Source organism: Pristis pectinata, chromosome 5, assembly GCF_009764475.1.
Source record: "Pristis pectinata isolate sPriPec2 chromosome 5, sPriPec2.1.pri, whole genome shotgun sequence".
Classification (NCBI taxonomy): domain Eukaryota; kingdom Metazoa; phylum Chordata; class Chondrichthyes; order Rhinopristiformes; family Pristidae; genus Pristis; species Pristis pectinata.
Genome location: NC_067409.1, coordinates 20,055,124 through 20,078,794, shown reverse-complemented (window position 1 = coordinate 20,078,794; position 23,671 = coordinate 20,055,124). Strand labels below are relative to the sequence as shown.

Genomic DNA, 23,671 nt, shown 5'->3' with positions numbered 1-23,671 from the left:
CCTGAAGGATGTAGTAAGACTGAAGTCATCTGATGTTGCATATCAGTCATTTGGTGTCTGGATTTAATATGTTCAGCTGTGGAAGTGCAGGTGTTAGTTACTGCAGTTGTTGAACAAGGACACTGGATTACTGCAAAACCAGGCAGCTAGTTGCAGAGGCTGCACATGTAAATAACTTTAACCTCCCTGTGTCAGTGCTGTGGATACTGTTCATGAGCTTCATTATTTTAGAGGCAGTGTCTACCACCATCAACAAGGCAAAGCTGAAGTATTCACAACCTTGTTCAGTCAAAAGTACCTATTGGATAATTCTTCCCAGTTTCCTCCTGAAATCCTTACCTGCACAGAAGCCAACTTCATCCAGTTTGACTTACTCCATTTGATATTAAGAGCTGTGGCTATAGCAAAGGCTATGGGACCACACAACATCATGGCTGTAGTACTGAAGATCTGAGCTACAAAACTAGCTGTACCTCTAGCCAAGCAGTTACAACACTAGCATCTGTCCAATAATGTGGAAACATGTCCAGGTATATCTTGTCCATTAAAGTCAGGACTCATCAAATCTGCCTAACATCGATCAGATCAGTCTACAGTCATTCATCAGCATAGTGATGAAGGATGTCATCAGTAATGTCACCTACTCCCAATAACCAATGCCCAGGTGGGCTTTCACTCATCAAAGCCTGGGTCCAAAGAAAGACCAAAGAGTTGAATTCCAGAGGTGAAGCAAGAGTAATTGTCCTTGATATCAAGGCTGCGTTGACTCTGCCTCTGACCTGCTCTTGTAGCCATGGTAATTATATAATTAAGTTGATTTTCTGGTCAATGATGTGGGGGTCTTGGGCATTGAATATCAAAGGTTAGTAGGCAGCTTTCTCTTCTTGTAGATGGCCAGTGGCTGGCACTTCTGTGGCACAAATGTTACTTTCCACTTATTAGCCCATGCCTGAAAGCTGAGTGGGTCTGGCTGCATACAGGTTTAGTCTGCTTCATTTTCTGAGGAAATGCAAATAGAATTAAACATTGTGCAGTCATTAGCAAATATCCCTACATCTTACCTTATGATGGATGAGAGGTCATTAATGAAGCAGCTGAAGATGGCTGGAGTCAGGACAAAACCCTGAGAAACTCTTGCAGTGATGTTCTGGGCTGGGATGATTTACCTCCAACAACCACAATCATCTTCCTTTGTGTAAGATTTGACTCCAACTATTTGAGCGCTTTCTGTTTGATGCCCATTGACCAGGGCACCTTGATGCCACACTCAGTCAACCACCCACCCCAGACATTCTTTTTCCCCCCTCCCATCGCGTAGAAGATACAAAAGCCTGAAAGCACATACCACCAGGCTCAAGGACAGCTTCCACCCTGCTGTTATAAGACCATTGAACGGTTCCCTAGTACGATAAGATGGACCTTCGACCTCATGATCTACCTCATTATGGCCTTGCACCATATTGTCTGCCTGCACTGCACTTTCTCTGTAACTGCAACACTATATTCGTCATTCTGTATTGTTTGACCTTGTACTACCTCATTACACTGATGTGATGAAATGATCTGTATGGATGGCATGCAAAACAAAGTTTTTCACATGTATCTCGGTACATATGACAACAATAAAACAATTTCCCAAACATCTCCATTTAATGCTGATAACACCCACTGCCATGGAACTGAAGAGATTGCTGAGATCCAAATGGAAGCATGAGTCTTGGTCTTGAGAAGTGAGCTCCTGGTGTGATTCATGAGTACCAGCTTCTTCTTGCCCTGTGAAGATCCCACACTAGGCATGGATAGGTACACTCCCTATATACATGTACATTTGTTAGGATTACTATATCTATTAACACATTGGTATGAACTGCAGTCCTGATGGAGGGTCTCGACCCGAAATGTTGACTGTTTATTTCCCTCCACAGATGCTGCCTGACCTGCTGAGTTCTGCCATTATTTTGTGTGTGTTGCTTCAGATTCCAGCATCTGCAGAATCTCTTGTGTCTCTGTTTTAAAAGTCTTGGCTTTGTTTTATACTGTTTTAATGTTAACTTAAGGAGTTTTCAATAGTTTTTGAATATTTAAATGATTGACAACATGACCTATTTGATTGTCAATGTTCTTTTCTCCTTTTTGTGAACAGGGTTTGTTCCATCTCCCTGTCTTTTTATCTCCCACCACTCCTGACGGCATTATGTCACACAAGGTGTATTCAATGTGTAAAACCTCACTATTGAGGATTAAGCAGTAGGTACCTGCTAGTGGAATCAGATTAAGTAAGCTCAAACTTAAGTTTGGAGGCTAGCAGCAAATGCAGGCGACTCACCATTAACATCAAACTCCATCCCATGCAAGTTGTATGACATATACGTTAAAGATACCATACATTTTTCTTTGATCTTCAGTATCAGAATCACAATAAGATTTATTACCACTGTCTTAAATGATGTAAATTTGTTGTTTAGTGTGTTTAGCAGCAGCACTACAGTGCAAAGACATAAAATTTCTATAAATAACAAAATAAATAAATAGTGCGAAAAAGGAATAACAAGGTAGTGTTGATGGGTTCACGAATCATTCAGAAATCTGGCCGAGGGGAAGAAGCTGATCCTGAATCGTTGAGTGTTATTAGGTCACATATATGAAAATGTTACCAGATCCTGATTTCAGATGGTCTGTTTTGCTTGTTTTTCAGACATTGCCTTTTGTCTATTCTATATGTTTCAGATCTTTGACCTGAAACATTAACTCTGCTTCTCTTTCCACAGATACTGCTTGACCTGCTGAGTTTTTTCAGCACTTTTTATATTTCTGCCACAGATATTTTATCTTCTGTTCTGAACCTGAATATATCACAGCTAGAATCCATAGCACCTCTTCCCTTTCCACAGAATCACTGCACAGAATACCATTCCTCCTATTGTGTGCATGCCAACCTGAAATGGATTTTAGGTTAATCTCACTTCCCAATTCTTTGTCCATAGCCCTGCAGATTATTTTATTCAAGTGTAATGAAGGCTCCTTAGCCCTCATAGATCTCTCATGCTGGTTATTATTCCTCCCATCATTTCTCCACTCTCAGGTATTCGACCCATTCAGATCTCTACTCCAACCCTTTAGCAACCCTTAATCTTCTTACTCACTTGTCAGAGGCTTGGGCCTGAATGCATCTTAAGTACGAATATAATTCCCACCTTCACCTCTCTTGGCATCCTTCAAGGCACTCCTTATAAGTAGCATCTTCAACTGTCCCATTATACTCTCTCCATATCTGCCTTCCTCTCATTTTGATCTCTTGGTCATCCCACATGTAATTGTCTCACTAATTTGCTGAAAAATCTGGAATTCTCTCCTTAAATCTCTCTGCCTTTTAAGACACTCCTTTTAATGAGCCTCTATGATCAAGCTTTTGATCATCAGTGATAATATATGTAATAGTGCTGAATTAGGTTTGATAATACTCACATAAGGTGCTTTAGTATTCTTTGCTACATTAAAAGTATAACAGAAACACAAGTAATGTTGTTGCCATTGTTAAAAGGCAAATTCAGAGGATCGGACATTCTGATCCATATGTAGATATTTTTAGATATTTATTTATTAGTCATATGTGCATCAAAACACACAGTGAAATGCATCTTTTTACATTACTGAGAATGTGCTGGGGGCAGCCCACAAGTATCGTCACTCTTCCGGCGCCAACATAGCATGGCCACAGCTCCTAACCTGTATGTCTGTGGAATATGGGAGGAAACCGGAGCACCCGGGAGAACGTACAAACTCCTTATAGACAGTGGCGGGAATTGAACCCGGGTCACTGGTGCTGTAATAGCGTTATGCTAACCGCTACACTACCGTGCCACCCTGTGCCTGTATTTCTAGTAACAGCTCATTAATTTCCTGGACAACAGCATTGTCACGGTGTCATAGAGTCATAGAGTGGTACAACAGAGAAATTGTCTCCTCGGCCCACAACGTCCATGCCAACAGACCTGCCCATCTACACTAATCCCACTTGCCCACAATTGGCCTGTACCCTTCTATGTCTTACTTATTTTGGAGCCCATCTAAATGTCTCTTAAAAGTGGAGATTGTATCTGACTGCACCACCTCTTCCGACAATTGTATCTGACTGCACCACCTCTTCTGACAGCAAGTTCCAGATACAAACCACTCTCTGTGTAAAACTAAAAAACTTTCCCCTCAACTCCCCTTTAAAACTCTTTCCCCTCACCTTAAACCTATGTCCTCTTGTACCCTTACCATGGTAAAAAGATTCTGACTACCTATGCCTCTCATAATTTTATATACCTCTATCAATTTACCCCTCAGCCTCCTTCGCTCTCGGGAAAACAAGCCCAGCCTGTCCAATCTCTCCCTGTAACTAAAATCCTCCAATCCAGACAACATCCTGGTGAATCTCCTCTATACTCTCTCCAAAGCAACCACATCCTTCCTATAATGTGGCGACCAGAACTGCACACATTATTCCTTATGTAGCCTAACTAGTTTTGCTCCCATCTTTTGTTTTACAGATTGAAGGAAATGTAGCTTATAATACTGTGAGCATAGCCTATTATGAATGCAGGACAGTGCAAGACCAATAAAACTAATGTTCTATTATATGCTTCTATTTTCAGATAAATTAAGCACACTTTCTTCATTCATTGGTCCATTCAAGTATTTCAGCCCTGGTTTGGAAAATACTGAGGATGAAGATAATTTGAGTGAGTATCATTTCATTTCTTGTTAAGCAAATCATGAATAGCATCACAATGGAATTAAAACTCAGACACATTGCCAGACAAATCCTTGACATAATAACACGTCTGGAGTTTAAATGAATGGATGAGTTAGTACTTGTGTCGAAATAATGGACTGCAGAATGACACACAAAACAGACAGCTAACGTCGACTGAAGCAAACAAATCTAATTTGTACCTATATTCTTATTAAGGGCATATCAAGATGTTCCAACCAGCATTACAGAGTGGAGTACAAAACAAAGAACTTGGTATTAGAAAACTCTACAGTACAAGCATAGAACCATCTGGCTGTGAAGAAAAACATAGAACCAATTATCCATATTTCCCCGTTTACAAAGGTCAATATAAACATAAGGCATTAAATAGCTACATCTCGTGAAATAGAGGATTTAGTACTGTTAATATTAAATATTAAAATTGTGAAAATATCTCTGACAGAATTAGCCCAGTGGGTAAATACACCTCAGCGTAGTGCAGGTCATAAGGTCCAAAAGTTCTCAAGTTTGATTGTCAGAGTACAGTGAATTAGCTGGAGTAGACGTGAGATCCACAGGGAGGAAAGAGTTTCAGTTTCTGCATTGTATGAATTTCACTGAAAGGTTGGTGTGAGTCCTCCATTGCCCATGCTCATCATTAAGGCAAATACCCAAATTCTCTTGTGTAAGAGACCATAGCTTTAAGACACCTGTGCTCTGTGCGTAACCGTAATCTACATCTCCCTGTTGCCAGTCACTTCAACTTCCCCTCCCACACTATCACTGGTATGTCAGTCTTCTGCCTCCTCCACTGCCAGGAGAATTCCAAGTGCAATCTGGAGGAACAGCACCTCATTTTCCATCTTGGAACCTTGCAGCCTAATGGCATGAACATTGAATTCTCCCACTTTAGGTAATCCCCACCTCCCTTCCCCACATCCTCCCCCCTCTCCATCATGCTTCTTCTCTTCTTCCCTTTCCAAGCCTCTTTTGTTCTACCTTTTTTTCTTCTCTCTCCTTACCTTTGACCCATCTCCCGGTGGATCTGTTCTCCCCTTCTCCCCCTGCACCTGCCGATCACTATCTCTTACCTGCATCTACCTATCACCACCTTGTGCCCACCCCGCCTCCCCTCTTTTGTCCACCTATCACCGCTCTGCTTTTCCCTCCTATATATTGGGCTTCCCCTTTTCCTATCTTCAGTCCTGAAGAAGGGTCCTGACCCAAAATGTTGACCTCCTGCTTTTCTCCACGGATGCTGCCTGGCCTGCTGACTTCCTCCAGCATCATCGTGTTTTTCATCTAGATTCCAGCATCTTCAGTCCTTTATTTCTCTTTCTATAGCTTTAAGAGAGTTAGTGATGTAACGTGAAGACATCATAGGTGGATATAACATATCCAGCATGTGGATACTCAGCATTCCCTGACTAGGCTCAATGATGTACGTACTCTCCTGACTGTACATCATTGTGAATAATGTTTAATAATAAGAAAGGGTTACTGTTCAATTCCATTTTGAGTAATTCACGATGTCAACAGAGGATGCCTGCAACGGGGACCATGATGCAGATATCATAGTTTCCACTTTAACACACTGTCTGATCTGACTGAGCACATCATGTGCTAATGGAGCTCAGTATCCCCTGTTGAAATCATGCATTACTCCAGGAAAACAGGAATAACTAACTGCTTTTCTCCAATATCAGTTCTTCTATGACCATCCTCCTCTATTTTCTTCCTTAGCAAACAAGAGATTATGAACATCCTTTTCATTAAGATCATTCACTGAACTCCCTCTGATGTTTCCCCAATCCCTTTCCCATCCAAGCTAAACCTCAGTCTCCTATTTGAATCTCTGTCTATTTTCTCTCATGCCCCCTCCAAGCTAAGTGTGTCAATGACACACCTCCTACTCCCTTGGATCCCCCTCTCCCTTTCTCTGTTGCCTTTCTTCTGTTGTCTAGCCCAATACAATATCCCTCACCCAACTATAACCAAGGCTTCTCCAGGAATGACATCTCCTCCTGTCTGTATCTTCATTAGCCCTGAGGATCTGCCTCTTCCTCATCTGCATATTATTTTCAGGCAACATCGTCTTATATAGTCAATGAATCAATTTTCTCATGTCACCCAGTTTTACTAATCCACCATGTCCCTAATCCTTCCACATTGCTTGACAAACATCCAGCCTTACAAGAACTTTGAGTTTTTTTCCTGTTCAATAGCGGAAGACTATCACCATTATTTTCGGACCTCATTACAAGCTCCATCCTTTTACAACACCTGCTAACTCCTACCAGGCACTTTCTCTGGTATTTTGTTGAGTCAAATCTGATCCTTTATCTTCTCTGTCCCAAAATTTGCATACTTCCATCTCTCACAAGTATACCTGAAAAATTAGGGAGTTTTTTGAGAGGATACACTTCATATTTCATATTCCATTATGGCATGGAAGGAGGCCATTTGCCCCATTGAGTCTATGCCATCTCTCAGAGCATTCCCATTCCCCCACTATTTCCCTGTAATCTATTCACTCACACATGACCACCAACACCCTCTTGGTATTGGTATTGGTTTATTACTGTCACTTGTACTGAGGTACAGTGAAAAACTTGTCTTGTATACTGATTGTACAGGTCAATTCATTACACAGTGCTGTTACATTGAGTTAGTACAGAGTGCATTGATGTAGTACAGGTAAAAACAATAACAGTACAGAGTAAAGTGTCACAGCTACAGAGAAAGTGCAGTACAATAAGGTGCAAGGTCACAACAAGTTAGATCGTGAGGTCAGAGTCCATCTCATCGTATAGGGAACCGTTCAATAGTTTTATCACAGTGGGGTAGAACCTGTCCTTAAGACTGGTGGTATGTGCCCTCAGGCTCCTGTATCTTCTACCTGATAGAAGAGGAGAGAAGAGAGAATGACCCAGGTGGGTGGGGTCTTTGATTATGCTGGCTGCTTCATCAAGGCAGCAAGAGGTAAAGACAGAGTCCAAGCAGGGGAGGCTGGTTTCCTTGACGCGCTGGGCAGTGTCCACAACTCTCTGCAGTTTCTTGCAGTCCTGAGCAGAGCAGTTTCCATACCAAGCCATGATGCATCCAGATAGGATGCTTTCTACACCAGTCACCCACATTAAGGGGTAATTTACCATAACCAATTAACCCACCAACACATAGAGTCATAGAGTTGCACAGCAGAGAAACAGGCCCTTTGGCAACCATATTCGTGCCAATCATTTTGCCCACATACACTAATCCTATTTGCCCATATTAGGACTGTATCCTTCTATGTCTAAATGACAAATGCAGTGATTATATCTGATTCCACCACTTCTTCTGGCAGCATGTTCCAGATATCAACCACACTTTGTGTAAAATACTTACCTCTCAGATCCCCTTTAAAACTCCTTCTTTTCACCTTAAACATATGCCGTCTTGTTTTTGATACTCTTTTGGGATGTGAGAGGAAACCAGAGCATGCAGGGTAAACCCACACAGTCAGAGAGAGAACGTGCAGACAGCACCAGAGGTCACAGTTGAACCTGGGTAACTGCCACTGTGAGACAACTGCACTATAAGGTGAATGGGGAAAATGTAGCAGATATTGTGCACATGGATTTAAGGTATGCTTTTTCATTGTATAAAATGACAGGTTACAAGAGAAGTCTACATGTTGAGAAATTATGGGGAGGATAGAAAACTATTTCAAACTAGTTGGTAAGGTGAAAACAGAGGGCTGGGGTTACAATAAGTTTTTCCCAGTGTTTAGAGGTATGCGGTGGTGTTCAGTGTTCTGTTTAGAGGGCAATACTATTCATTGTGTAAGCTATCTTTATTAGTCACATGTACATCAAGACACACAGTGAAATGCATCTATTGCATGGAGTATTCTGGGGGCAGCCCGCAAGTGCCACCAGGCTTCCAGCGCCAACATAACATGCCCACAACTTCCTAACCCGTACATCTTTGGAATGTGGAAGGACACCAGAGCACCTGGAGGAAACCCATGAAGACACAGGGAGAATGTACAAACTCTTTACAGACAGCGGCCGGAATTGAACCCCAATCGCTGGCGCTGTAATAGCGTTACCCTAACAGCTACACTACCGTGCCTGTATATTAATGTTTGGATATTGTCCAAAGCAGGCGATTTTGTTAATTCTTTAAGATAACCAAAGGAATGCAAAGGGCCTTTAGTAAGTTGCAGGAATGTGTTGTAAAGATGACATTCACTCTCAGTTAAATACAAGCAATTTGATTAGGCAAAACAAAACAGTAATCATATTCTAATAGGCTTGGTGCTGTGGAAGGACAGTTTGGGGTACAATATTTAATGAAGCAACTTAGATTCATAAAACAGTAGAAGTGCTAATGGAATTCTTAAGTTTAATCTTAGATATAAAAGTCAGAATGTAATGATGATATTCGATAAAACGATATTAAGACCTCATTTAGAGTACTGGGAACACTAGGGGGTCTGACATTAATGGAAGAATATTGAAGCTTTAGGGAAAGTAAAAAGCAGATTTATTTAAACAGTGATATGAAGAAATAAACAAAACAAATTCAGAAGACTTTAAAAGTTTGGTCTTATCTCATTAGTACAACAGGATAAAGTGACGGAACATTTAAAATGACTCAATACAAGAAGAAGGCTATTCCCGCAGTTGATGGGTAAAGAACAAGAGACAATGGGGACAAGGTTGATAGTTAAACCTCGTTATGTTGTATTGTGAAGACATGGAACTTATTTCCAAGATTAGTGGCTGAAGCAAAATCAATATCTTGTTCAAGTTGAGAGGAAAGCGATGGATGAAGGAACCCTTTCATCACCAGGTTCATTCTTGTAAACCTCCTCAGGACCCTCTCCAATGCCAGCACATCCTTTCTTAGATATGGCGCCCAAAACTGCTCACAATAGGAGTTCACCTGTGGGAGTGCAGGGTGTCAACATGGTCACAGTAACAACTGAACACAGGGAAGTGCTATGACTGAGACTGGGTGCAGAGAAGTTGCATGCCCAACATCAAACAGCCACACCTGCTCCTGGAGACAGAACAAGTCAACAAAAAAACAGCAGAATGGAAAACATTGTTGGTGATATTACACTACTCCAGGAGAACAGGATACACCTCACTACTCCTCGCCTCCCCCCCAACACCATCACACACACACACACACACACACACACACACACACACACACACACACACACACACACACACACACACACACACACACACACAAACAATTTGTTCCTCAACCTCAACTCCCTGCATAATTCCCCCAACACTCGAACAACGCTTGAAATGTTGAGCAAGCTGAGGCTTTTCTCTTTGGAGTGACACAGGATGAGAGGTGACTGGATAGAGGTGCATAAGATTATGAGGGGCATAGATAGAGTGCACAGCCAGTACCTTTTCCCCAGGGCAGCAATAGCCAATACCAGAGGACATCTGTTTAAGGTCAGAGGAGGAATGTTCAGGGGGGATGTGAGAGCTGGCTCTTTACACAGAGAGTGGTGGGTGCCTGGAACGCACCGCAGGGGGTGGTGGTAGAGGATGATACAACAGGAACATTTAAAAGGCTCTTAGATTGGCACATGGAAGTAAGAAAAATGGAAGGTGATGGGCTGTGTAGGAGGGAAGGGTTAAATTGATCATGGAGAGGGGTACATATAGTTCTGCATAACATCTTGGGCTGAAGGGTCCATACTGTGCAGTATTGTTCTATGTTCTACTTCAATTTAAACTGAAGGACCTTCTCACTGCAGTTACACTCACTATTGGTCTGATCTGTCGAGAAACACCAGACATTAAACCATTGGCCCTCACCACAGATTTATTCAATAATGGTGATGTTGCTACAACAATTCCCTCTTGAATAGAACAGCAAACTACTGAAAGATCCCCAGAAGTTTGTGTTTTGTTTCTTAAGGATGGTTTTTCAACCAAGTTGAATTTTAAAATGGTCACTTTGTTTAACTGTGGGTGTCAACAGGATACATGAAATCCCTTCTTTTTCAAAACATGGTGAAGTGATAAAGTGAGAATAATCCAATATTATGTTTTTATTTGGCAGTTATAATCAGCACAGGGGAATTTAAAAAAATAACCATTTCCTCACATGAGCTTTAGAGATAGCGGAGGCATTGGTGATAATTTTCCAGGAATCGATAGACTCCAGCATGGTTCCGGAGGACTGGAGGGTCGCAAACGTAGTTCCACTGTATAAGAAAGGTGGGAGGCAGCATAAAGGAAATTACGGACCTATTAGTCTGATGTTGGTGGTGGGAAAGTTATTAGAATCGATCCTCAAGGATGAGGTTATGGAATACCTAGAGGTGCAAGGCAAGATAGGTCCAAGCCAGCATGGTTTCGTGAAGGGAAGATCCTGCCTGACCAACCTATTGGAGTTTTTTGAAGAAATCTCAGGTAGGGTAGATAAGAGAGAGGCGGTAGATGTTGTGTATTTAGACTGCCAAAAGGCCTTCGACAAGGTGCTGCACAAGAGGCTGATTAATAAGATGTGAGCCCATGGAATTACAGCTAGGATAACAGAATGGGTGGAGTGTTGGCTGGTTGGCAGAAAGCAAAGGGTGGGAATAAAAAGATCCTGTTCTGGTTGGCTACCGGTTACTAGTGGTGTTCCACAGGGGTCAGTGTTGGGGCCGCTTCTTTCTACCCTGTACATTAACGATTTGGATGATGGAGTAAATGGCTTTGTGGCTAAGTTTGCGGATGACACCAAGAGTAGAGAGTATTGAGGAGACAGGAAGGTTGCAGAGAGGCCTAGATAGTTTAGGAGAATGGGAAAGGAAATGGCAGATGAGATTCAATGTTGAGAAATGTGCAGTTGTGCACTTTGGAAACAGAAATAAATGTGCAGATTATTATCCATAAGGGGAGAAAATTCAAAGTACAGAAGTACAAAGGGACTTGGGGGTACTCGTGCAGGATACCCTTAAGGTTAACCACCAGGTTGGATCGGCGGTAAGGAAAGCGAATGCTATGTTGGCATTCATTTCGAGAGGTATAGTATATAAAAGTAAGGAAGTGTTGATGAGGCTCTACGGGGCACTAGTGAGGCCTCATTTGGAATACTGTGTACAGTTTTGGGCCCCATATCTTAGGAAGGATGTGCTGATGTTGGAGAGGGGTCAGAGGAGATTTACGAGGATGATTCCCGGAATGAAAGAGCTTACATATGATGAGCATTTGTTGGCTCTTGGACTGTACTCACTGGAGTACAGAAGAATGAGAGGGGACCTCATAGAAACATTTAAAATGTTGAAAGGACTGGACAGGGTAGATGTGGCCAAGCTGTTTTCCTTGGTGGGTGAGTCCAGGACCAGAGGGCACAATCTTAGAATTAGAGGGTACAGGTTTAAAACAGAGATGAGGAGAAATTTCTTTAGCCAGAGGGTAGTGAATTTATGGAATTCCTTGCCACCTATAGCAGTGGAGGCCAGATCATTGGAGGCGTTTAAGGAGGAGATAAATAGATATTTAATTAGTCAAGGTATCAAGGGATATGGGGATAAGGCTGGAAATTGGGCTTAGAATAGTTTTTTTTGTTTTTTTTTCTCATTACCCGCCCCCCCCATTTCTCATTTCTTTTTCTTTCTCTTCCCCTTTTCTTTGGAGCAGACTCAATGGGCTGAATGGCCTACTTCTGCTCCCTTGTCTTGTGATCTTGTGAATAATCATCCCCTGGTTTACCAGACAAGCTCAGCTAATTAAATGTTTATCTTTGCATTTTTCTCTAAATGTTTAATTAAATGATAGATGTAAGTTCCCTGTTGCCTCAGCAATTGTGGAGCTTCATGAGAACCACTTATAGAACATAGAACATTACTGCACAGTACAGGCCCTTTGGCTCACAATGTTGTGTCAACATTTTGTCCTGCTCTGAGATCTATCTAACCCTTCCCTCCCACATAGACCTCCATTTTTCTATCATTCATGTGCCTATCTAAGAGTCTCTTAAATGTCTGAGTGTGAATTGGGATGACATTTTTGAAGGGAAATATACCATAGAGATGTGGTCGTTGTTCAGGGATCTCTTGCAGGATGTTAGGGATAAATTTGTCCTGGTGAGCCAGAGAAATAATGGCAAGGTGAAGGAACCATGGTTGACAAGAGAGGTGGAACATCTTGTTAAGAGGAAGAAGACAGCAAACATAAGGTTTAGGCAGCAAGGATCAGATAGGTCTCTTGAGGAATATAGGGTAGCAAGGAAGGAACTTAAGAAGGGGATGAGGAGAGCAAGAAGGGGACATGAAAAGGCCTTGGCGAGTAGGGTTAAGGAAAACCCCAAGGCATTTTTCACTTATGTGAAGAGCAGGAGGATGACGGGAGTAAAGGTAGGACCGATTAGGGATAAAGGTGGGAAGATGTGCCTGGAAGCTGTGAAAGTGGGTGAGGTCCTCAATGAATACTTCTCTTCAGTATTCGCCAAGGACAGGGGCCTTGATGACTCTGAGGACAGTGTTGGTAAGGTTAATGTTCTGGAGCATGTAGATATCAAGAGAGAGGATGTGTTGGAGCTGTTAGAAAATATTAGTACATGTAGCGGTTGCTACCGCGGAATAAAACAAGACTCTACTCGGAGGATTGCCAAGCAGAACTGGTTTATTTTCCCGCCTTGCGCGGGCCCTTTAAGGGAGAATGTTCCCGCCCAAAACAACCGGCAATGAGGTAAGTCCTACGTCATCAGGACTTTCCCGTGCGCGGGTTCTCCCTGTCGCTCGGAAAGACGAGGCCCGCCGCCATCTTGGGCCTCGTCACTCCGACGCCGCGCGACCCGACTGCCGAGCCGGTTCAGCCGACTAGACGGTGAGTCGCCACACAACCCCCCCCAGAACCGGCGATACAGTCCCCAAGGTCAGTGGGCTGTGCCAGCTGCCGCTTAGGGGGCCGGCCTCTGTGTCGCGGCATGGCAACCTCGACAGGCTGTCGCAGATCCAAATGGGCCGGTTTGAGGCGGTCCGCCATGAAAACCTGTTCCCTGCCTCCAATGTCCAAAATAAAAGTGGATGTCATCGGGGAGCTGTTCGAGGAAGGTCTGTTCGAACATCAGGCATGGCTTGTGTCCCTCGGCCAATGCCAGCATCTCATTCATTAGGGCGGATGGGGATCTGTCCCCCAGGCCATCCAGATGAAGCAGGTGGGCAGCGCGCTCACGACGGGAGAGGCCGAAGGTCTGAATCAAAAGGTCTTTGAAAGCCGGGTACTTATCTTCCTCCGGAGGCGACTGGATGAAGTCTCCAACCTGGGCGGCTGTCTCCTGGTCCGGAGAGCTAACCACATGGTAGTACTTCATGGAGTCGGAGGTGATCTGCCGAAGGTGGAATTGCGCTTCAGCCTGTGTAAACCAGACACTGGGCCGAAGTGTCCAAAAGGTGGGCAGCTTGAGGGCCACTGCGTTGGCTGCTGCGCTGTCGTTCATTTCGCGGGTCCAAAAGCCGTTTGGACCGTCGGGGTCACCAATGTAGCAGTTGCTACCGCGGAATAAAACAAGACTCTACTCGAAGGATTGCCAAGCAGAACTGGTTTATTATCCTGCCTTGCGTGGGCCCTTTAAGGGAGAATGTTCCCGCCCAAAACAACCGGCAATGATGTAAGTCCTACGTCATCAGGACTTTCCCGCGCGCGGGTTCTCCCCGTCGCTCGGAAAGACGAGGCCCGCCGCCATCTTGGGCCTCGTCGCTCCGACGCCACGCGACCTGACTGCCGAGCCGGTTCACCCGACTAGACGGTGAGTCGCCACACACAGATAATTCCCCTAGGTGAGGGAGGAGATTGCTGAGCCTTTGGCTAGGATCTTTGAGTCCTTGTTGTCTACAGGAATGGTACCGGAGGATTGGAGGCTGGCAAATGTTGTTCCCTTATTCAAAAAAGGTAGTAGGGATAGTCCAGGGAATTAAAGACCAGTGAGCCTTATGTCTGCAGTGGGCAAGCTGTTGGAAAGGATTCATAGAGATAGGACCTATGGGCATTTAGAGAATCATGGTCAGATCAGGAACAGCCAGCATGGTTTTGTGAAAGCCAGATCATGTCTCACAAGCTTGATAGTGTTCTTTGAGGAGGTGACCAGGCAGATTGATGAGGGTAGTGCAGTGGATGTGGTCTACGTGGATTTTAGTAAGGCATTTGACAAGGTTGCACATAGTAGTCTTCTTCAGAAGGTTAGAGGGCATGGGATCCAGGGAAGCTTGGCCGCGTGGATTCAGAATTGGCTTGCCTGTAGAAAGCAGAGGGTTGTGGTGGAGGGAGTGCATTCAGATTGGAGGGCTGTGACTAGGATCAGTTCTGGGACCTCTGCTTTTCGTGATTTTTATTAATGACTTGGATGGGGGTAGAAGGGTGGGTTGGATAGTTTGCAGACGACACAAAGGTTGGTGATGTTGTGGATAGTGTAGAGGATTGTCACAGATTCCAGAGGGATATTGATAGGATGCAGAGCTGGGCTGAGAAGTGGCAGATGGAGTTCAATCCGGAGAAGTGTGAGGTGGTACACTTTGGAAGGACAACCTCCAAGGTGGAGTACAAAGTTAATGGCAGGCTTCTTGGTAGTGTGGAGGAGCAGAGGGATCTGGGGGTTCATGTCCACAGATCCCTGAAAGTTGCCTCAAAGGTGGATAGGGTAGTTAAGAAAGCTTATGTGGTGCTAGCTTTCATAAGTCGAGGGATCGGGTTTAAGAGCCGTGAGGTAATGATGCAGCTCTATAAAACTCTGGTTAGACCACATTTAGAGTACTGTGTCCAGTTCTAGTCGCCTCATTATAGGAAGGATGTGGAAGCTTTGGAAAGGGTGCAGAGGAGATTTACTAGGATGCTGCCTGGGTTGGAGAGTATGCATTATGAGAAGAGACTAAGGGAGCTAGGGCTTTACTCTTTGGAGAGAAGGAGGATGAGGGGAGACATGATAGAGGTGTACAAAATATTAAGAGGAATGGATAGAGTGGACAGCCAGCGCCTCTTTCCCAGGGCACCAATGCTCAATACAAGAGGTCATGGCTTTAAAGTAATAGGTGGGAAGTTCAAGGGAGATATCAGAGGAAGGTTTTTTACCCAGAGAGTTTAGGGCATGGAATGCGCTGCCTGGGGTGGTGGTGGAGGCAGGTACATTGGTCAAATTCAAGAGATTGCTAGATAAGCATATGGAAGAATTTAAAATAGAGGGGTATGTGAGAGGAAGGGGTTAGATAGTCTTAGGCGAGGTTTAAAGTTCGGCACAACATTGTGGGCCAAAGGGCCTGATTGTGCTGTACTGTTCTATGCTCTGTATTCTATGTTCTATGTAGGCGTGTCCACCACCTCTGTCAAATTGCCTCTTACATCCCCACTATACCTTCCTCCAATCACCTTAAAATTATGCCCCCTCATGTGAGCCATTTTCACCCTGGGAAAAAGTCTCTGACTGTCCACTCGATCTATGCCTCTTATCATCTTGTATACTTCTATTAAGTCACCACTCATCCTCCTTCTCTCCAAAGAGAAATGCCCTAGCTCGCTCAACCTATCCTCAAAAGACATGCTCTCCAATCCAGGCAGCAGCCTGGTAAATCTCATCTGCACACTCTCTGAAGCTTCCACATCCTTCCTATAATGAGGTGACCAGAACTGAACACAATACTCCAAGTGTGGTTAAAAAGAGTTGTATAAAGCTACAACATTATCTCGTGGTTCTTGAGCTCAATACCCCAACTAATGAAGGCCAACATACCACACACCTTCTTAACAACCCTATCAACCTGTGCAGCATCCTTGAGGGATCGATGGACGTGGACCCCAAGATCCCTCTGTTCCTTCACACTGCTATGAGTCCTGCTATTAACCTTCTATTCTGCCTTCAAATTCGATCTTCCAGAGTGAATCACTTCACACTTTTCAGGGTTGAACTCCATCTGCCACTTCTCACCCAGCTCTGCATCCGATTAATCTCCTGTTGTTACCTAGAGCAACTTTTCACACTATCCACAACACCACCAATCTTTGTGTCATCTGCAAATTTACTAACCCACCCTTCCACTTCCTCATCCAAGTCATTTATAAAAATCACAAAGAGCAGGGGTCCAAGAACAGATCCCTGCGGAACACCACTGGTCACTGACCTCAAGGCAGGATACACCCCATCTACCACCACCCTCTGTCTTCCATGGGTGAGCCAATTCTGAATCCACACAGCCAAGTTTCCCTGGATCCCATGCCTCCTGACTTTCTGAATGAGCCTTCCATGAGGAACCTTTTCAAATGCCTTCCTAAAATCCATGTACACCACATTCACTGCTCTACCTTCATCAATGTGCTTTGTCACATCCTCAAAGAATTCAATCAGGCTCGTGAGGCATGACCTGCCCCTCACAAAAGCCATGCTGACTATTCCTAATCAGCCTTTGCTTCTCCAAATGCTCATAAATCCTGTCTCTGAGAATCTTCTCCAGTAATTTGCCCACCACTGAAGTAAGGCTCACTGCTCTGTAATTCCCAGGGTTATCCCTACCCCCTTTCTTGAATAAAGGAACAATATTTTCCACCCTCCAATCATCTAGCACTACTGCTGTGGACAGTGAGGACGCAAAGTTCATCTCCAAAGGCACAGCAATCTCTTCCCTCACTTCCCATAATTACCTTGGATATATCCCATCTGGCCCCAGTGACTTATCTATCCTAATGTTTTTCAAAAGTCCCAGCACATCCTCTTTCTTCATGTCTACATGCTCTAGCATCAGCCTGTTGTACGCCATCCCCACAAACGTCAAAGTCTCTCTCTCTGGTGAATACTGAAACAAAGTATTCATTAAGGACCTCCCCTACCTCTTCCGACTCCAGGCACGTTTCCTCTTTTATCCCTGATCGGTCCTACCCTCACTCTGGTCATCCTCCGATTCTTCACATTCATGTAGAGCACCTTGGGGGTTTCCTTAATCCTACTCACCAAGGTCTTCTCGTGCCCCTTTCTAGCTCTCCTAAGTCCATTCTTAAGCTTCCTCCTGGCTACCTTGTAGCTCTCCAGAGCCCTGTATGATCCTCGCTTTCTAAACCTTCCGTAAGCTTCTTTCATCCTCTTGACAAGATATTCTACGTCTCTTGTCGACCATGGTTCCTTCACTCTTCCATCCTTCCCCTGCCTCAATGGGACAAACCTATCCAGAACCCCATGCAACTACTCCCTAAACAACCTCCACATTTCAGTCATGCACTTCCCCAAGAACATCTGTTCCCAATTTACACTCCCAAGTTCCCACCTAATAGCATTCGTAATTCCTCCTCCCCCAATTAAAAACTTTCCCATATCGTCTGCTCTTACCCTTCTCCAAGACTATAGTAAAGGTCAAGGAGTTATCGAACATTGAACACTGCAGCACAGTACAGGCCCTTCGACCCACAATGTTGTGCCGACATTTTATCCTGCTCTGAGATCTATCTAACCCTTCCCTCCCACATAGCCCCCTATTTTTCTATCATTCATGTGTCTATCTAAGAGTCTCTTAAATGTCCCTAATGTATCTACCCCCACAACCTCTGCTGGCAGTGCGTTCCATGCACCCACCACTCTCTGTGTAAAAAACTTACCCCTCACATCCCCCTTATACTTTCCTCCAATCACTTTAAAATGATGTCCACTCATGTGAGCCATTGTCGCCCTGGGAAAAAGTCTCTGACTGTCCACTCAATCTATGCCTCTTGTACACCTCTATCAAGTCACCTCTTATCCTCCTTCTCTCCAAACAGAAAAGCCCCAGCTTGCTCAACCTATCCTCATAAGACATGCTCTCCAATCCAGGCAACATCCTGGTAAATCTCCTCTGCACCCTCTCTAAAACTTCCACATCCTTCCTATAATGAGGTGACCAAGTTATGGTCACTGTCTCCAAAATGCTCTCCCACTGAGAGATCTGAAACATGATCAGGCTCATTGCCGAATATCAGGCCTCTCCTCTAGTCGGCCTGTCCACGTACTGTGTCAGGAATCCTTCCTGAACACTCCTAACAAACTCTGTCCGATCTATCCCCTTTACACTAAGGAGGTGCCAATCAATATTGGGGAAGTTGAAATCACCCATGACAACAACCCTGTTATTTTTGCACCTTTCCAAAATCTGCCTCCCTACCTGCTCCTCAGTGTCTCTGTTGCTACTGGGGGGTGGGGGGGGGGGGGGGGGGGGGGGGGGGGGGGGGGGGGGGGGGGGTCTGTAGAATAATCTCAATAGAGTGATCACTCCCTTCCTGTTTCTGACCTCCACCCAAACTGACTCAGTAGACAATCCCTCCCAGACGTCCTCCCTTTCTACAGCTGTGACACTGTCCCTGCTCAGCAAAGCCACTCCCCCACCTCTTTTACCTCCATCCCTATCCCTTTTGAAACATCTAAACCCCGGAATATCCAGCAGCCATTCCTGCCCTTGCGACAGCCAAGTCTCTGTAATGGCCACCACGTCATAGTTCCACATACTGACCCTTGCTCGAAGCTCATGACCTTTGTTCCGGATACTGCTGTTTGGCAGGGGGATGGGAGCCCAAGTGATAGGTCAGAAGTTGGTGCATTTAGGGTACAAGTAGATGCAGCATGTAGAAAGACTGTGAGGAAGGATCGACAGTTGAAAGGGCAAAATTGCAGTCAGTTGGTTGGGTTGAAGTGTGTCTACTTTAATGCGAGAAGTATCAGGAACAAGAGTGATGAACTGGAAAGCTAGCACCTATACTGTCAGCCAAATCCATTAGAAGGATAATTTAGCCAATGTTAGTGTCCTCTCCCAGTGCAGCATCCCCAACATTGGCACCTTATTCAACTCTGATGGTGTTGGCTTTCTGGACAATGGCAAAACAGATGTACGAAGAGCCTCTTTGAGATTTTGCAACATCCCCACACACTTCCAGGAATTCCTGTCTCACGACTGCTCAAAATGGAGAGGGAGCATTTGGGATGGCATAGTCCATTTGTACAGAGTACACAGAAACCCCTTGTAAACAGCAGAAGGAGTTCAACGCCTCCAAACCACAGACGCACCCACCCATCAAGCACTTCCTGCAGTGGAATCAGAATCAGGTTTATTTTCTCACCGACATATGTCATGAAATTTGTTCTTTTGCAGCAGCATGTCCCACTTTGGTCTCATCAACCACCTCAGAACCCTCAGAACTGGAGTGGAAACATTACCCTCCAGTACCAGGGGATAATCTGAGAAAGATGAGTGAGAATCCAGCACCAATTTCACTTCTTTTTCTCACTCACATGAACTGCAAAGTGCAGTGTTGTTATGTATTTCTTTTAAAGCCTAATCAAGTTTTGTGTCAGTGTAGAGTTTTATTTAACACAATTCAAACTGAGAGCCTAACTTGCAATGAACCTGCACTATGCTTATGGCCGACTCTGATTCATAAAAAGTCAGAAACAAATTCCTCCATGAGACTGTGGGAAAGATCAATATGAAATTGTATCCAGTGCAAAATTTGAACTGGCGTGAATGTGGGAACATTGAAAATGATTTTGGTTTCCTTTCCTGTGCCTTCTCGTTAAAAATGTAAGCAAATCATCATTTTACTAATATCTGCAAACCCATCATAATTTCCATTAAAAGCTAAAGAGTGTTTTCTAAAGGCCTCTTGCTCCTAGAACTAGCTTATAACTTACTTGTCAAATTTCATTCCTCAATAAGTGCATGCAAAAACTGCAAAATGTCATGTGAAATGACATTGAATTCAACTTGCTTTCTGGCAATATAGTTCATGCTTAGCTACACCCCATGGACAAAAAATTCTATTTGTAATTGGAGCCTAGGTGCTTGAAGTAGAAAATAGCTTGGACCTTGAAATTCTTGATGATAATCATCCACACCCATCTTTTCTTCACAAATAAGTTGCTAAGTATCTGGTTAATAATAAATGTGAGGAACGAGAAAGATTTTATCACAAGGGAATAACATACTCTGCACTTCTCTCAAAAATAAACAAGCAATGAGAATAAGCCAGCTCCTTGCAGTGATTACCTACAGTAAGGTGCAAACCATATCCATGGGAATTCTGGCTACTGAATAAGCCAATGGAAAATAAAGCTCTCCAGTATCCTTGTTAGATTTCTGAGTTAAAAGGATGTAGCTAGAATGTGCAATATTCTGACACTGGTCAGATGGTAAGGTAAACAGCTCCAAACAAGGCAGTTCCTCTGTGATGAACAATGATGCAGAGAGGTCAAGGCTGGTTCATGTTCCATGGTCACAGTAACACAAGAACTCAATAACACAAGAAAATAGGAACAAGAGGAGGCCACCAGGCACCTTAAGCTGCCCCATTATTCATAGATCATGGCTGATCTATGCTGGCCATAACTCCTCTTCTGTGTCCCTTCCCCATAAACCTTAATTCCTTGGTCCTTCAAACATTTATCTATCTCCACTTTAAATATATCTAAGGATCTGGCCTCCACCACCCTCAGAGGCAGAGAATTCCACAGATTCACTACCCTCTGAGAGAAAAAAATTCATGCACCTCAGTTTAAATGATCGAATCCTCACTTTGCAGAAACGTCCCCTTGTTCTTGACTTTCCCATGAGTGAAAACATCTCAGCATCAACCCTGACAAGCCCTCTTTCTCCTAAACTCCAAGGAATACAGACCCAAACTGTGTCTCTTGCTAGGACCACATACTCAATCCAAGAATTATCCGGGTGAATCTCCTTTCCACCACCTCCAACGGTACTGTATCCTTTTTTTAAGTAAGGGGACCAAAACTGTGCATGGTGTTCCAGGTGTGGCCTCACCAACACCCTATACAACAGTAACAAAGCCTCCCTATTCTTAAACTTCATAAGAAAGGGCAACTACCTTTTTCCTTCTGAACAACTTGTTGGACCTGCCTGCTAACTTTTTGTGAGTCATGCACCAGAACACAAAGATCCCTCTGAACTTCACTCATTTGCAGCCTCCCCCCGTTTAGATAATAATCTGCATTTTGATTTCTCTTAGAGACGAGCATGACCTCATGTTAAACTCCATTTGCCAGGTTTTCAGCCAATCACTCAATCTATCTATATCCCGTAGCAGAATCGGAGCATCCTCATCAGAATGTATGCTTCCACCTATTTTCATATCATCAGCAAACTTGGAAATTTTATATTTGGTCATTAATGAAAGTAATAAACAACTGAGGACCAAGAGCCAATCCCTGGGATACTCCACTGGTACTTCTTTCCAGCCTACAAATTACTCATTTATTCGAACTCTATGTTTTCTATGTGACAGCCAGTTTTCCAGCTATCCTACCACACTTCCTCCAACATCCATTTAAGGTAACAGAGGACTGCAAACCTTCATTACAGCCACCATGTGACCTTCAATGATAAGATTCAGACAGGACATTGAAAGAAAGTTGAGCACTAATCTGAGAGAGCGTTGCATGTTCAGAAACTTTGGAGAGAATCTTTGGAGCTGAAAGGACTTTTGTAAAGCTGTGGTTTTGAGTGTGATTTTGAGTTGGACAGTTTAAAAAAAGTCTTATATCTTAGCTCCTTAGGGGATGCAACTTCCTTTCGGCATATTGAAGTTCATTGTAGACAAGGGAATTTGTTTACTTTAAACTGAAAACAAAAAATCCAAAATCAAAATAAGTGGAAAAAAATCCTACGTGACAACCTGTACATGTATATATAGTTCCTTCCCTCTTTAAATAGATTTGTCCCTTACACATTCTGAAAATAATCTGAAAAGTTAACTAGATTTTACACATCTGTTTTGGTTATATAATTTATTTTCCTTTCAGTGTACCATATTACTGTTAAGAAGACTGATCAGCAACTTCCAGAACATCACCAGACCAATGAAGCAGGCAGATACTTAAAGTGAGAAGTTAATGCTGACATCAACACAAAGTAATCGGGATCCACAGATTCTTGGGGACAAATGTCAGAATCGATTAAAATCATTGGGCTGAGGCAGAATTACCAGCTGTTGTGATGAACACTTCCTCTGGTACAAATTTGCCAGCACTCCAGTAGAATTCCAGGACCAGGCTGCATTTGTTTATTCTAAAGGGTGTAAATGGTACTTTCCACAAGCCATTAGTGCAAGAGTTCGAGTGGTACAACTGGTAGAGCTGCTGGCTCACCGGTCCAGCATCCCAGGTTCAATTTTGACTCCAGTGCAAGCTGTGTGGAGTTTGCACATTCTCCCTGTGACTGTGTGTGTTTCCTCTGAATGCTCCAGTTTCCTTCCAGATCCCAAAGACGTGTGCATCGGTACATTAATTGGCCATTGTAAATCATCCCGAGTCTGCAGGTGACTATTAAAGTTTGAAGGGAGTTGATGGGAATGTGGGGAGAATGAAATGGGATTGTGAAAAATGGGGTCAGTCTGAAATTGGTGGGCCAGGGCTCCTGTTTCTATTCTGTATGACTCTAAATCTCATTGGCTCAAACACTGTGTGCTCCAACACCGTTGATTCAAATGCTGAACTGAATATGACTAAGTGGATGTTCCTTGTGCAAATTTACAATTATTCTGAGTAAGGCCACCAATTCACTACCAATGCACATCAAAATAAACTTTGTACCATGGAGATGCATCAAACTGAAGGTGTCCAGATTTACTTACATCCAACACAAAGGGACTTGCATCCTGGCTTACTGAGCAACTGAGAGAGAAAAGCAAGGGTTAACATTTCACTATGATGGAAATTTGCTGACCTGAAGCATTAACTGTTTCTGCCTCCACAAATGCTACCGTACCTGCTGAGTTTCGACAGCATTTTCAGTCTTTATTTCAGATTTCTGCACGATATTGCATTTGAAGATTTTTATCCCATCTGCTCTGACAGCAGTCCAATCTTTGTTCCAGTGCATTGCACATCCAGTGTTGTAACAGCCCCAGGTTATATTAACACAGACTTCTAACACACCACAACAAACAATGTCATTATTTTCCCTAA

The 23,671-nt window shown here is 43.7% G+C and overlaps 1 protein-coding gene across 1 annotated transcript in view; it reads left to right on the top strand.

Moving 5' to 3' along the window:
* The first annotated feature begins 4,624 nt into the window (after positions 1-4,624).
* The window catches only part of adarb2 (adenosine deaminase RNA specific B2 (inactive)), a 280,576-nt gene continuing 261,529 nt past the window's right edge, over positions 4,625-23,671 (top strand). Inside the window, exon 1 of the mRNA XM_052016167.1 lies at positions 4,625-4,727. Within this exon, the coding sequence (XP_051872127.1) occupies positions 4,625-4,727 (103 nt within the window). The remainder of the gene's footprint in view (positions 4,728-23,671) is intronic.